General features: G+C 41.8%; 1 protein-coding gene and 1 long non-coding RNA gene across 2 annotated transcripts in view; one reads left to right on the top strand and one right to left on the bottom strand.

The window, feature by feature from the left end:
* The window catches only part of card11 (caspase recruitment domain family, member 11), a 225878-nt gene that overhangs the window by 50077 nt on the left and 162940 nt on the right, over nucleotides 1-12861 (bottom strand). Inside the window, exons 11-13 of the mRNA XM_080206404.1 lie at nucleotides 11222-11270; nucleotides 7760-7839; nucleotides 1586-1698 (exon numbers count right to left, since the gene is read on the bottom strand). Of these exons, the coding sequence (XP_080062530.1) occupies nucleotides 1586-1698; nucleotides 7760-7839; nucleotides 11222-11270 (242 nt within the window). The remainder of the gene's footprint in view (nucleotides 1-1585; nucleotides 1699-7759; nucleotides 7840-11221; nucleotides 11271-12861) is intronic.
* The window catches only part of LOC145354861 (uncharacterized), a 118717-nt gene that overhangs the window by 104638 nt on the left and 1218 nt on the right, over nucleotides 1-12861 (top strand). Inside the window, exon 4 of the long non-coding RNA XR_013888910.1 lies at nucleotides 958-1030. This is a non-coding gene — a long non-coding RNA (uncharacterized LOC145354861). The remainder of the gene's footprint in view (nucleotides 1-957; nucleotides 1031-12861) is intronic.

Here is a 12861-nt window from a genome sequence, read left to right as displayed (position 1 = left end):
AACTACTGTGTTACCCAGAGGTGGTGGAGTGGGTTAGGATAACTTCTTTCTGCACCTGAAAATTAAGTTTGAATTCAGATGGGATGCACATCTCTCTTCTGCTGCCTGTCAGGATTTTACTTGAACTGAACATGGACAGCTGCAGCTCATTTGTGTGAGACACTAACCCGTAATTCAGTACGAAGCATCTCTAAATTGGCATTCAATGCTTTGTATTGCACAGGGGTGTCACATTGGAGCTGTGGAGGCAGCTCATCTCAGCTTACGTGAAAGACACGTTGTTGATGAGAACATTCATCTGCATCTAACCATGTTGTATGAGCCTCAGGACTACTTGATCCTGAAACTGAATGACAAAAAAAATGGATTCATTCATGGTTTCATTTCCCAACCTTGACAACTGCAATATTCATTAAAATGACAATGAAATAAAAAGAAATTCATTTCAAATTGAATGGTCAGAAATAAACATAAGCAGAAGTACAAAATCTAATTATTATTTATTGTTGTACACTCGGTAATATTGATGGGCACTAAAGTGAACACAAGGAAATGGTGAAAAGACAACCAGACGTATCTACGTGAATTTTCAGCAGAAGAATGTATCCAAACCTGACAGTGAAATTCAGCTTGCAACTAAGCTCAATAAACAGTCCTAAAGCTTCGATGCATAATGAGATCAAACATCTACAGTTAACAGGGATTAATAAAAGGCAGATCAATTAAATTATATTTTTTCATGCCAAATCCGAGGGAAAGGTTGCTATTTGTTAATGAGTGTATTAATATTGAGTTTAAAGTTAAGGGATATCTATGGTCTTCTGAAGTGTTTACGATGGGTAACTAGCTGTTAAATCTACCTAATGACTGCTCAGAGCTTAGCAGAATAATCTACTGTAGCAGGTCAGTGTTAGCACATACATTAATTGTGTCATATCATTTTAAAAAATTATTTAGTACATCTGGAAGGAAGGTCTAAGTCCACCATGAAGGATACCACCAAGATTGCCAATCAAGGAGAAACATGGAGGTAAGAAAGATTTGGGAATCAGATGGTATGAAGCTTGTATTTGTTTGTAGAGTGAAGTGATTTCCGTGGGAATTGTGAAGTTCCACAGTTTGAAGCAATGCTTCAGGGGAGGTGAGAAGTTCTAAGGTTTTGTGAAAAAAAGTTAATGTACAACAATCTGAGAAATCAAAAGTGTTGGAAAAGGATCAAATAATATCCAAAACAGCTGGGAGCATGAGAAAGGTGAAATAAATAGAGAAAAGTGCAAAGAGCTAAATGGGGCCCTGTAAGGTTTTTGGGAAACTGGAACATCCCTTTAAGATTAGCAGGTGTCAAAATAATCCCAAGATGATGTACAATTGTGATACCAGCTCCATTTGTGTGTAGTGCGGATAGTTAGGGGCTGGTGTTTCCTGTGGTTTATAGTCCTCCTTACAATTTGTAGTAACAATAATTGAAAGTGATTTATAGTCTGGCGATATGGTACACTGATAGCATTTAGCAGGGACAATTTGTATAAAGTCATAAACTCTCCAATATCACTTGCTGCCTATCCAGTAATGGGGCATCTCTTACCTTCTATGTGGCAACTCCCGTTCTTCTTCCCTAGTCCTCCGTAGAATTGAATCATTGCAAGGTGGTTCAGGAGTAGTTGACATGACACTGGGGAATCGGGGTCTCAGTGTTTGCTATAACACAAAAAACAGGCTATAGAAATTCTCTGAATTGCACTGTTCAATCATGAATGCATTATTGCTTTTGGAAGGCTGTGAGGACCTTCGTTTTAGTAAAATGTCTATTCATTTTGTTTTATTAGTTAAAGAACACTTGACTAATGAGAACACTTAAAAGATTGTTTTATTCCATCCATAAAAGCAAATTTAAATTGAATCCAATTCATGGTCCCCATGAGAGAGACAAACAAGATCCAAGCTAACAAAATGAGGTATTGCACTTCTAAGGCTTGACCTGATGCTTTATCTTAGCCAAAAGGCCGAGATGGCTTTGAAAAATTGCAGCAGGTGATACCTCAGTTAAACCTTATTGGCTACCCTGATCATTGACTCTCCCCTAGCCACAGAAATCAACCTGCCTGATCATTGACTCTCTCCTGCCAGGCAAGTATTGGCTCATTATTAAATATGACAATAATGACTTACACTTTAAGTCAATAAACCAGGAAGGTCAAGGGGTTTGATGTCCAGTTGTTTAATTTTTGGCATGTGAATTAATCTCAGATAGGTTAAGGCGGCAGCATTACAGTTGGAAACGTTGCTGGGATACTGAAGTAATCCACCAGACCTCCTGTCACTGGTAATTAACCATAGACCTCTCTGCTAAAAAGCATTTGTGTGCAGATGTCAGGCTCCTCGCAACCAACTATCCTGCTGACGTTCTAAGCAGACACAATGAAGAATGAACATTTAAGTGATGTATCGATGATGCAATGAAAATTTGCCACAAGGACACTGCAGTAACTCCATGGGGGTGAAAGTCCAGTCACCAAGATACTTTATTTACACCGTACATCTGTACACAGCCAGCTCTCCACTTGCTCCCTGCTGAATGCAGGCTGGGAATCTGACACACCTGCTTTAAATAGGGAGCATGAGGCTTCCTGATTCAACCATCATTTAGGACTCATCAGGCAGTTCATACTCTAGCAAGCCAATCTTATTAGCCTGGCTGAAGTCATCACAAGCACACAGGTAGTATGTTGCCAGTGAATACATATGCTGACATTTTCTTTAGCAGGGACTGGCAGGGCTCAATCTGAAGAATCCCAGCCCAAATATGGATATTGAGTGAATTCATTTGAAATAGACTAATTCAGATAACTTCAAGCTCTTGATGGAGGTGGATTCCCACCTCTTTGCTGTTGGCTGAATTGAATTCATCATCATCATCATGTATGATCTACCTTGGTTCATAGTTGCCTTTCTAGGCTCTCTAAATTGGGCCAGTTTGTTTATTTGCCAACAACTTCCTTCAATTTTCAAGCCATCCAACATTGATATTCTTTTCTTCTTTTTCCTTGAAATCTTCTCTCCATGAAATAGCTTTCAAGTCCATTTCCTGTTAAGATGCACCATACTCAGACTCTCTGGGTGGAATTTGGTGTGGCCTGTAAGTATGGGAAATGTGACAGGCTGGGGCTGGAGTTTGGGGGGGGGGGGTGGGACTTAATTAGGTGAAAGCCGAAATCTTGGCTTCTCAATATTGGGTTGACATTATGAGACAAAGTGGGTAGTGTGCCAGCAGCAGAACTGCCAATGCAGTGCCTGGTGGTGGGATTCTATTTACCATTCATTTGCATACCATGAATACTCGTTAATTGGGAAGCACACCAAATTAAGTTTTTCCTTCAGGATTAGGTTATTGGCACATGGGAAACTTGTGTCTTTTGTTTAAAAAATTTTTTAAAGTTTATTTATTAGTGTCACAAGTAGTCTTTCACTAACACTGCTATGAAGTTTCTACGAAAATCCCCTAATCGCCACACTCCAGCACCTGTTCGGGTACACTGAGTGAGAATTTAGCATGGCCAATGCATGCTGTTTCATGATAGCTTAAAGATGGCATGTACCAGACAAGGTTGTTCAACCTTTGGACCTGAAGTGAGGTTTTATCTTTGTCTAACTCAGGGGACAGGACCAGGGGATAGTCCATAGTGGAATGAATGATAGTGGAAAGCGTGGCACTCAGGTCCTCAGATAGCACAGTGGTTGGGTTGGCAAGAGGATGGGGCTAATGCAACACGGCAAAGCACTGGCATATTTGGCGGGGGGGGGGTGGTTTGTGGAGAAGGTTCGGAAGGGAGCCAAACTCCAGCCTACAGCCCATTGTTGCAGAGATCACGGGAGGCAGCTGCACCACACAAGGCAGGTCAATGTTCAAGGAATGGATCTTGAGTTTAAAGCAGGGCAGGCCCAGCTTCAGAGGAGGCAGGCCAATAGCCTTTGAAGAAGGGTCAAGGGAAAATAAAGGGTGAACAACAAATGCTCTAAGATGATGGTGGGAGGGTGGGGGTGCTAGAGTAAGGATGAAAGATGGAAGAGAGTGGATTAATGGTTCTGAATCAGGGGTGATGGTTGGATGCTCCAGGCTGATTGGGGAAAAGAGCAAGGTAATATTGTGGTGAGGGGAAGGTAGATGGGAGGAAGCTCAAGGGTGACAGAGGGAGGGTGGAGGTGCATGGGCTCCAGCTACAGGGTGACAGTGTTAGTGTCCATTGACATGGCTACAAAGAAACTGCCACCTTGCTGGATATCAAGTCCTGCAAGGAAATTTAGCTCAAAAATCAGATTGTTGTGGGAGGAGGCTACTGTGGGATGGGAGTTGTTCTGGGTGCAGCCTGTGGAGGGCCATGCATTCCCACTGGTGAACTGCAACTGTTCTAGGAACGAAGGCCATGTCAAAAAAGCCTACTTGCCTTCTTCACATGGTCCATTTTCTGGATTTACATTGGGTCTCACAACCAAACCATTTTTTCCAACCTCAGGTGTTGGATGAGATGATTCATCAGAAAACTAGGTACAAGCCGAGGGGGATTGATGTCAGGAGGAGCCCAACTAGGGCTGAAGAGCATTGGCATGTCAGAACGTGTTCAGAACGCACACCAGCTATCTCCAGATGTGTGACAGGCAATGTCAGAGATGGCTAAGACATTCCTGGGAAGTGCTTACTGACCTATGTGTACTTCCGCAACAAGATCTGTAATCCTGTGTCTTTGGAACTGTGGCTCCAAACTTCTTTGCAAGCAGCTCATTTCAGAGCTTCAAGAGGGATATGTGTAATATTTCCCAAGCTGTGACATATATGTGCAATGCAAGAGGTATCAAATATCCTATTCAAGAGCCACCCGATCCATCTGATTCTCAACAAATGCTGATAGCCATTTCAGCAAATGACTTAGCAGCCATTGTGGGGTTTCCGCAGGTATTGGATGGAATCAACTCCATAGAGGTGGCTACTGGGGCTCCCTGGGAACTGCCAGCTGCTATTTAGTGTTTCACTTCCTTAACAGTCAAGTAGTCTCTGACACCAAAAAAGGAATATACTGGCATGTGCTCATTTCCCAGGGATCTCTCATGACCCATACATCTCAAGGGACTACCAGCTACCACAGTTATTTCAGACCCATGCCCAAGTGCAGGGCTGGATCCAGAGTGACAAGGGCGATCCCCACAGAACATGGCTCATGGCACCAGTGCATTCGTCTAAAGCACTGCAACACTGTTGACTACTCAGCAAAGGCAGTCACAGAGCATACCAAAGGATTGCTCCAAATGCATTTCTGATACCTTGACTGGTCTGAAAATTGACATATCTGCTGTGCCGTGCTAAACATGCAAAGGGGTGAGGAATTGCCAATCAAGGACATGGAAGAGCCACTAGTCTCTTCAGATGGGGATGATGAAGTAGTGGAATATGAGGAGGAGATGACAGGGATCTCATGGCAGCTCTGTTGGATGCCAGGGCTATGCAGAGGTGTGCCAGGGTTATCAGGGACAACCTCACTTTGATTGTTTAAATCACAAGTGATGGAAATACCTGACCATCATTTCCTTGCTAGCTCCAATTGTGCGCTGTCTATCAGTCTCCAGAATTACCTCGCTCCACATGTCCTCTACTCCCTAGAATTCCAAAGGGAGTGGATTATTCTCACATTGTTATCCTTATCTCTTTATTGCACCTTCCATCTGCAGATAGTATGCTTCCTCAATACTTGAATTCTTGCACCTGTCTAGTTCTTTCCTTTTTCTGAATATTGAATAAGGTGAACCACCACTAAAAATAGCCAAGAAAATGACTCAGGATGGCATCAGCACCAATAAACATCAATAGAGTAGATGGGAGCTCCTGTCAGAGGCCAAGCTCAGCAAAGGAGGGAGTGACAAAGCACTTGTAGCAAGCACAGAAGAAGGATTACAATAACCAGTAGGAGGACTAGTAACAGCAGCATGAACTTTGGAATGAAAGTGAACATTGGCAAGATCAAAATGACAAAACGGATTCTGAAACAAATTTTCTGGAGAGATACCTACCGTGAGTAATACTCAAGTGCACAGCAACCATCAGACAAAGCAGCTGGCTAAAATTTAACTTTCTAGTTCAGCTTGAGATATCATGGTTCAGAGAATCATTTCAAATTAAACGAGCACATGCACTGTTATTATCACTTCATCCATTCCATTTACCTCCCACTTTTAATTGTTCACTTTCAATTTTTAATGCGCTACAGGTGTTACTACAATGCTTAATCAAAGCAAAATCACCAGGTAAGACATGAGCATTCAAACTGCTTGGATGAGGGGACATCACTAAGAGCTCCCATTTACATTTGTGCACTACACATTCCTAACAGTAAATAAAATTGTTCCATTTGATTTGCAAAGTGGCCTCGCTTCCACTCCAAGCTCATCAAATTGGTTGCCAAAGCATTTGGTGAAGTCAGCAATGTTTATTTTGGATCTCTATGACAACAGGAATGCTTGCATTATGCAGTTTTTACAGCGAGGTTCATCTCTCCATTTGCCCTCTCTATTCATAATAAACATAATACAGATGGAAGAGAACCTCGAGGTCAAAACAGAGGAGGAAAATGGTAAGGCAAATAGTGGAGAATATAAATGAACTGTCATTGTAAAGCAACTATTAATTGCTTGTCAGCTTTGACTGTTGCCCATTTTCATAAACTGCCTAAGGGTGCTTTCTTGTGATTCGCATAAACTAGAACAGAAACTATCAAGTAAGTAATAAAAAAAACCCGGCCTTCCTGTATACTGAATTAGTCTTGGTGTCCTAACACCAAGATTAGTTTAATGTAGTCAATAGCCTTTTTAGTTATCCTCGAGTACTGAAAAACATATTGAAAAAAATGCATGCCCTGTCCTTGTCTCATCTGCAGAGAAACTGTTAGTTTTTGCAAATTTTGAGAACTAAATATTGTTAAAGAAAGAACTTGCATTTAATTAGCACCTTTCTTAATCTCAGAACATTCCAAAATACTTCACAGCTAATGAAGTACTCCTTTGAAGAGCTGTTACAGTGATAATGTAGGACCAATTTTCAGGTGAATGGAGAGTTCACCTGACGAAGGGGCAAACCCTGAAAGCTTGCGAGTTTACTATCAAATAAATCGGTTGGACTTAAACCTGATATTGTAAGACTTCTTACTGTGTTTACCCCAGTCCAATGCCGGCATCTCACATCTATTCTCTCCCCACAGATGCTGTCAGACCTGCTGAGATTTTCCAGCATTTTCTGTTAATGTTGAATGTAGAGTTCGCTAAAATTGCTTACTCAAACTCACCATTAGCAGTTTTTTCAGCAAGTTTGCACGACTTTACACTTACTTGTGTTTCTGAGCAGTTTCTTCAACTAATTTTCTGATTAGCTGGCATAATATTTGGTGGAAGATTATGGAAGCCCAAAATTACAGGGTGATTCTGGCATTTCAGAGGAGAATTTGCAGTGATTGAATTCTCTCCATGGCTTACAGGTTTCATTGAGCTTTATGTATTATACTTGAAATGCCTAGTCAGACTCCACTGACACTAAACAGTCAAGATGAGACACGGACGAACATTTTTCATTCGATACTTTTTCTCTGACAGTTCAATCAGAACATTTCTCAAATTATTGTATCTTTGTTTTTGATGCCAGAATAATTCTCAAAGCGTTAAACGTGGAAGACAAGTAAAATACGCCTAGAGAGGGTTATAAATAGCTGTCAAAGTTACTTACCATTGTACTCAGAGGATCACAGCCATTAATGGAATTAGGAGTTTCCATCTTGGTGCTGCTGACATCTGACAAATCTTCATCTAAACACATTGGAGGATGGGAAGTTCAAAAGTCAGTAACGCTAGACAATAGGTATCATGTATCAGTTAATGTATCAGAAAACTCAATATGTCAGGAGGAGAAAGAGCACATTGTGAAATCTGCCACCGTTCTTTCAGCTCAACCCATTATGTCAGCATTCTGTTCATCTTGTCAGTTACAAAATAATAAAGGCATTAAATAAAGAACATGAGCAGCAGATACAGGGTGGAAGAGAAATTTGGTGTGGACAACAGCCACATGATGATAAACATACTGGCGATCTTTATTTCTGAGGCAAGAAATACTTTCAGAATACTGGGCAGATTTCATCACGCTATGAAGCAACTTCCAATCCTCTGTAGATTACAACGTACAGCTAAATAGCTTGTTAGAACAGTCATTATACATACTTGAATGGCCATTCCTCAAATGGACATTCCTCAAATTTTAAATTAATTAGCAGAGGCTCAGTAGCTGAAATATGATCGCAACATATTGTTTTCAACATTTTGTCATTATGCCCACAGGACCTCTGAAATAATTTAGGGTGATTATATTCCTAAAGCCAATGTTTTGAAGAAGTGAAGGCTAAAGGGGCACAGACTTCACAAAGATGTACTCGGCAAAATTGATTTTTAAATGTCTGTTTCAATATTATTTATAACCTTGTGCTGCATGTCTGCATACAAATGGAGAGCGTTTTGCCTATTTTTTTCCCAAAGCCAGCGCCCTTTTAAAGCAGCTCACTCTATAATTAAAATTACAAACACTAGCTATTTGATGCATGGACCTTGACTGAACAATCTGTGCTAATTTATTTTTTCCTTCCAGTGGTTCCTTTTAAAAGAGTAATCTATTTTGCTGCTCTGATCTCTTGCTAACATTGCCATGACTACCATTTGGAATCAGATTTTCAGCTAGACTACCCCAGTATTCGTTTAATGTCACATCTAAAACTTTCTAAAAGAAACGGATTCCAGTGCTGGAGATTGTGACAGATAAATTTGCTTTCATTTACGAGTGTGGCTAGATTAAAGCAGGCTGCTCCAAAATTCCTGAGAGCATAAATAAAAAAAATGTGCAAAACAATGGGAATCTACAATATAAAAAATACATTAAATACCTCAGGAATAACTGCTTTCCCCAGAATGTGGATCTCACAACCACACAAACTGGTCAAGATGAATTGTATAAATGTATCTGAGGGGAAGCAACATCATTTTCTCTAATTATGTAATATGAGGACCAAAGCCACTGGGGGCGATTCTCCCAACCTGCTGCAACTGGTCGAACAGTGCAACAGCTGGGAGGCATCAGCACAGCCTATTTAGCGGGCTCCCTGTTGGGTGCCATGGCCTCTGTACATCTCCAGCTCCAAGCTTTTAGGAGTCATCATTAAATTGCAATTGCAATGTCATTAACGGGCTCAGGACTGAAGTCTCTGGGCCCGCTAGTGTCTCCCCCCTGCTTGCCAGGAATGGTTCCCTCCAGTGGGGTTTACTCCACTCCCCATTAATGAGAAATAGGCAGCCCAACCTCACTGGAAGGAGCAGAGGCCATGGAGGCCCCCTCCATCCCCCCAAAGGAAGCCAAGGGTAAGGGGGGATGCCAGTGACAAAGGAGTGGGACCAGAGGAGGCAGGGCCTATTGAGGTGATGGCCTGTTGGGTGCAATTGGCGGGAGTCGTTCCCACTGCCATTCTGCCAGAGGATCGCTGGTAGAGGGAAGGAAAGGGGTGATTGTGGCTGGGCATCCGGGTGGGGGTTTCCTGGGGGTGGGGCTGCCAGGGAGGGGGGTGAGGGGAACATCGGGGCTTGTCTGGAGAAGTCTGGGAGGCCTGCGATCGGGAGGTGGGGGGGTCAGAGGGGCAACAATGTGGGATTGCGGGGTGTGAAGTCATCCAAAACTCTGTCCATGTCCTTAGTGATACCAAATCCTATTCGCCATCCCATTATCCTTGTGCTCACTGGCTTACTTTGGTTCTCACTTAAAATTCTCATCTTTTCCAATCACTCCATTTCACAATCAAAGCCTTGTAACTCTCTACCTCTAAAAACCCTTCAAGTCTCACAACCTTCCAACATATCTACACATCTGCAATTCCGGCTTCTTGAGCATGTCCGATTTTAATCACCTTCATTTACCATGTTTTCATCTGTTGAGATCCTAATTCTGAAATTCCTTCTCTAAACCTCTCCATCTCTGTTCTTCTGCTTCTTCTCCTAAGACACTCCATAAAACCTCTCTTTCACCAGGCTTTTATGTTTCATAATGTAACTCAGTGTCAAATTTTACTTTGTAATGCTCCTTGCAAGCACCTCGGGACATTTTAATACTTTAAAGGTACCGTATAAATACAAGGAAGAGGTATTGTGGCGCAGTGGGTAGTTTCCCTGCCTCTGAGCCTGAAGCTTCAGGTTCAAGTCCCACCTGCTCTTGACACAATGGGGTCGTAAAATTCCACCCTATGTAAACAAAATCGTAGGTTTTTGCAGCAAGCAGGCAGGTGCAACACCTGTACAAAGGAATGACAAGTTAAGATTGCGCCTTTCTCCAGGCTTGGCTTAGTTTATGTTTTGAAGAATGGCTCTGAAAGAAGTTACATTCCCTTTTCTGAAAATTGGTGTTAAGCAAGAGGCGAAACAGATGTGGCGCCATTTACAGGACAATCTAATATCAATAATACCTCCCAGGTGCCCAAAGTGAAAGCACACTCTGTATTGGCATTCACAGCCTTCATTTACCAGCTTAGTGACCCAAAGCTTCCACACATTAAGCATTTGCACACTTGCATTAGATGATGCAAACTTCAGAGCTAAATTCATCTGGAATAGATATCTCAGACATGTATGGAAATCCAAGCTTGCTTTTTTAAAGATACTGTTTCCTCTGAGTGTCTAATGACACTCAAAGCAGAAAAATTCAGATGTAAAATAAAGGTACTAACCATTTCATTTTCTACAAATATCTGAATTTTAGGCAGGCAAGGAGCAGTAGGTTCAGCAAGCCCACTCGAAGCAGAATATCATTATTAAGCACATTCCCACCCACCTCCCACCGCCACGTAATCTCCACGGAGAGGCATAGAGAAATAACCCAGGGCCAATAAGGAAAATAAATACCCTGGAAAATTCCTTTCCTCAAGCAATGCAAAGCAGTTCACAAGATCATGTGGTTCTATCTGCTTCATAAGTATTAAACTTTATCATAAAGTACATCTTCTAACAATAATGTCATATTGCACAGTTGATTCATCCTATCTCATTTTACTGGCTGAGTCTAAGAGCCTAATAGGTTCAGACTAATTGGATTTTTTTTTGCTGGAAGTCCTACAAACCATAGATTCAAATTCAAAACTTTTTTACAGCTGTGTCGACATACCTTGATAATCTTGTTGTCTGGGGAAGGTGCACGGTGACTTCGGTCTTCCCTAAATTTTAGAAGTGACAATAAAAAAGTTAAAACAGTGTTTTTAGTAAATGAACTAAAAATAAATCTTGTGCAATATGCACATCTGTTTTTATTAAACTCCTCCACATTATTTAACATTCAAACCCATTTAAAATAAGGAAAACAGATTGTAAAGTGTGTGTGTCATGGAAAACACTTGCTCACTTGCTTGTAAATGTCACAAATGGTACAATTATTGGCTGCTAATCTACAACCAAAGCAAAATAAGCTTCTTTGGAACTTCCCATGCACAGAAATCAGAGTGTGTTAACTGGTGAAGGACAATGAATGGACACAGAGCAGCAGGAGAAAAATGGAAGGAACGGACTGACGGAGGCAACTAACTGTTGTTTGGCTGGTTGTTGAAATCTGTCAGAAAGGTGGCAAGGACAAAATTTTCAGGAGGGAGTTCCAAAAAAGATGAGTGCAGAGTCACTCAAGGAGTCAGATCAACGGAAGAGAAAAAATGGGGAATTAGAAACAGGTCAGCAGTGGAGACACTGTCAGAAGGAAAAGTCTGTTGGGGGCCAAGGAAAAAGGGCTTTGGAGATGATGATGAAATTCTTAGTCAACCCACTGAGCTTCATGTCACCTGTGGAACTCAGCTAAGACACAGGTAATGGGAAATTTAGGCTTTAGTGAAAACAAGAGCAATGGTTACTGTATTACAGCTGATTTGCAATTCACAGGGTCGGGGTTGGGAGCGAGGAAGGTCCGGTCAGGAGAAGGTTGGAAAAGCAGACAAGAACCAAAGCTGCTGCAAATCTGAAAGAAAAATAGAAAAAGCTGGAATTATTCAGCAGCCCAGTCAGCAGCTGTTGCTAAAACACACTTATTAGCAATTCAGGTATGGCGTCTATGACAGCTGAATCGGAATGACAGATGAATGATTTTTAGAAAAACATGATGTTAAAGAGAAGAAAGGAAGGGAACACACAGAGCATAAGAGGGGATGTATTCTTAAAGTGATTAATAACAAAATGGGAGATTTTAAAAATTTATTCTGTCATGGGTTGTGGGCATCGCTGGCTAGGCCAGAATTGATTGTCCATCCCTAATTGTCCCCAAGGAGCTGGTGGTGAGTCGTCTTCTTGAAATGTGGTAACCCCTGTGATGTGGGTACACCCACAGTGCTGTTATGGAGGGAATTCCAGGATTTTTAACTCAATGACAGTGAAGGAACAGCAATGTACTTCCAAGTCAGAATGGTGAGTGATTTGGAGGGGAACTTGGTAGTGTTCCCATGCAAGTGCTGCCCTTGTCCTTCCAAATGGGGGAAGATACAAGCAATTCAGGTGCTGTCGAAGGGGCTCTGGATCGTTGCTGCAGTGTATCTTGTGGTCGTTTCACATTTCTGCCACTAAACATCAGTGTTGGTGGGAGTGAAAGTTGAAGGTGGTGGAGGGAGTGTCAATTAAGCAGGTAGTCTTGTCCCGGATGGTGTCAATCATCTTGAGAGTTGTTGGAGCAGCGTTCACCCAGAAAAACGAGAGCTTCCCATCAAACTCCTAACTTGTGCTGTGTAGATTTTGGACAGGCTTTGGGAAGTCAGGAAGCAAATTACTCGCCGC

This window comes from Carcharhinus amblyrhynchos, chromosome 18 (genome assembly GCF_965287045.1).
Source record: "Carcharhinus amblyrhynchos chromosome 18, sCarAmb.v2.hapA, whole genome shotgun sequence".
Taxonomy (NCBI): Eukaryota; Metazoa; Chordata; class Chondrichthyes; order Carcharhiniformes; family Carcharhinidae; genus Carcharhinus; species Carcharhinus amblyrhynchos.
Note: the sequence above shows the minus strand (reverse complement) of the source record. Positions and strands in the feature narration are given on the sequence as shown.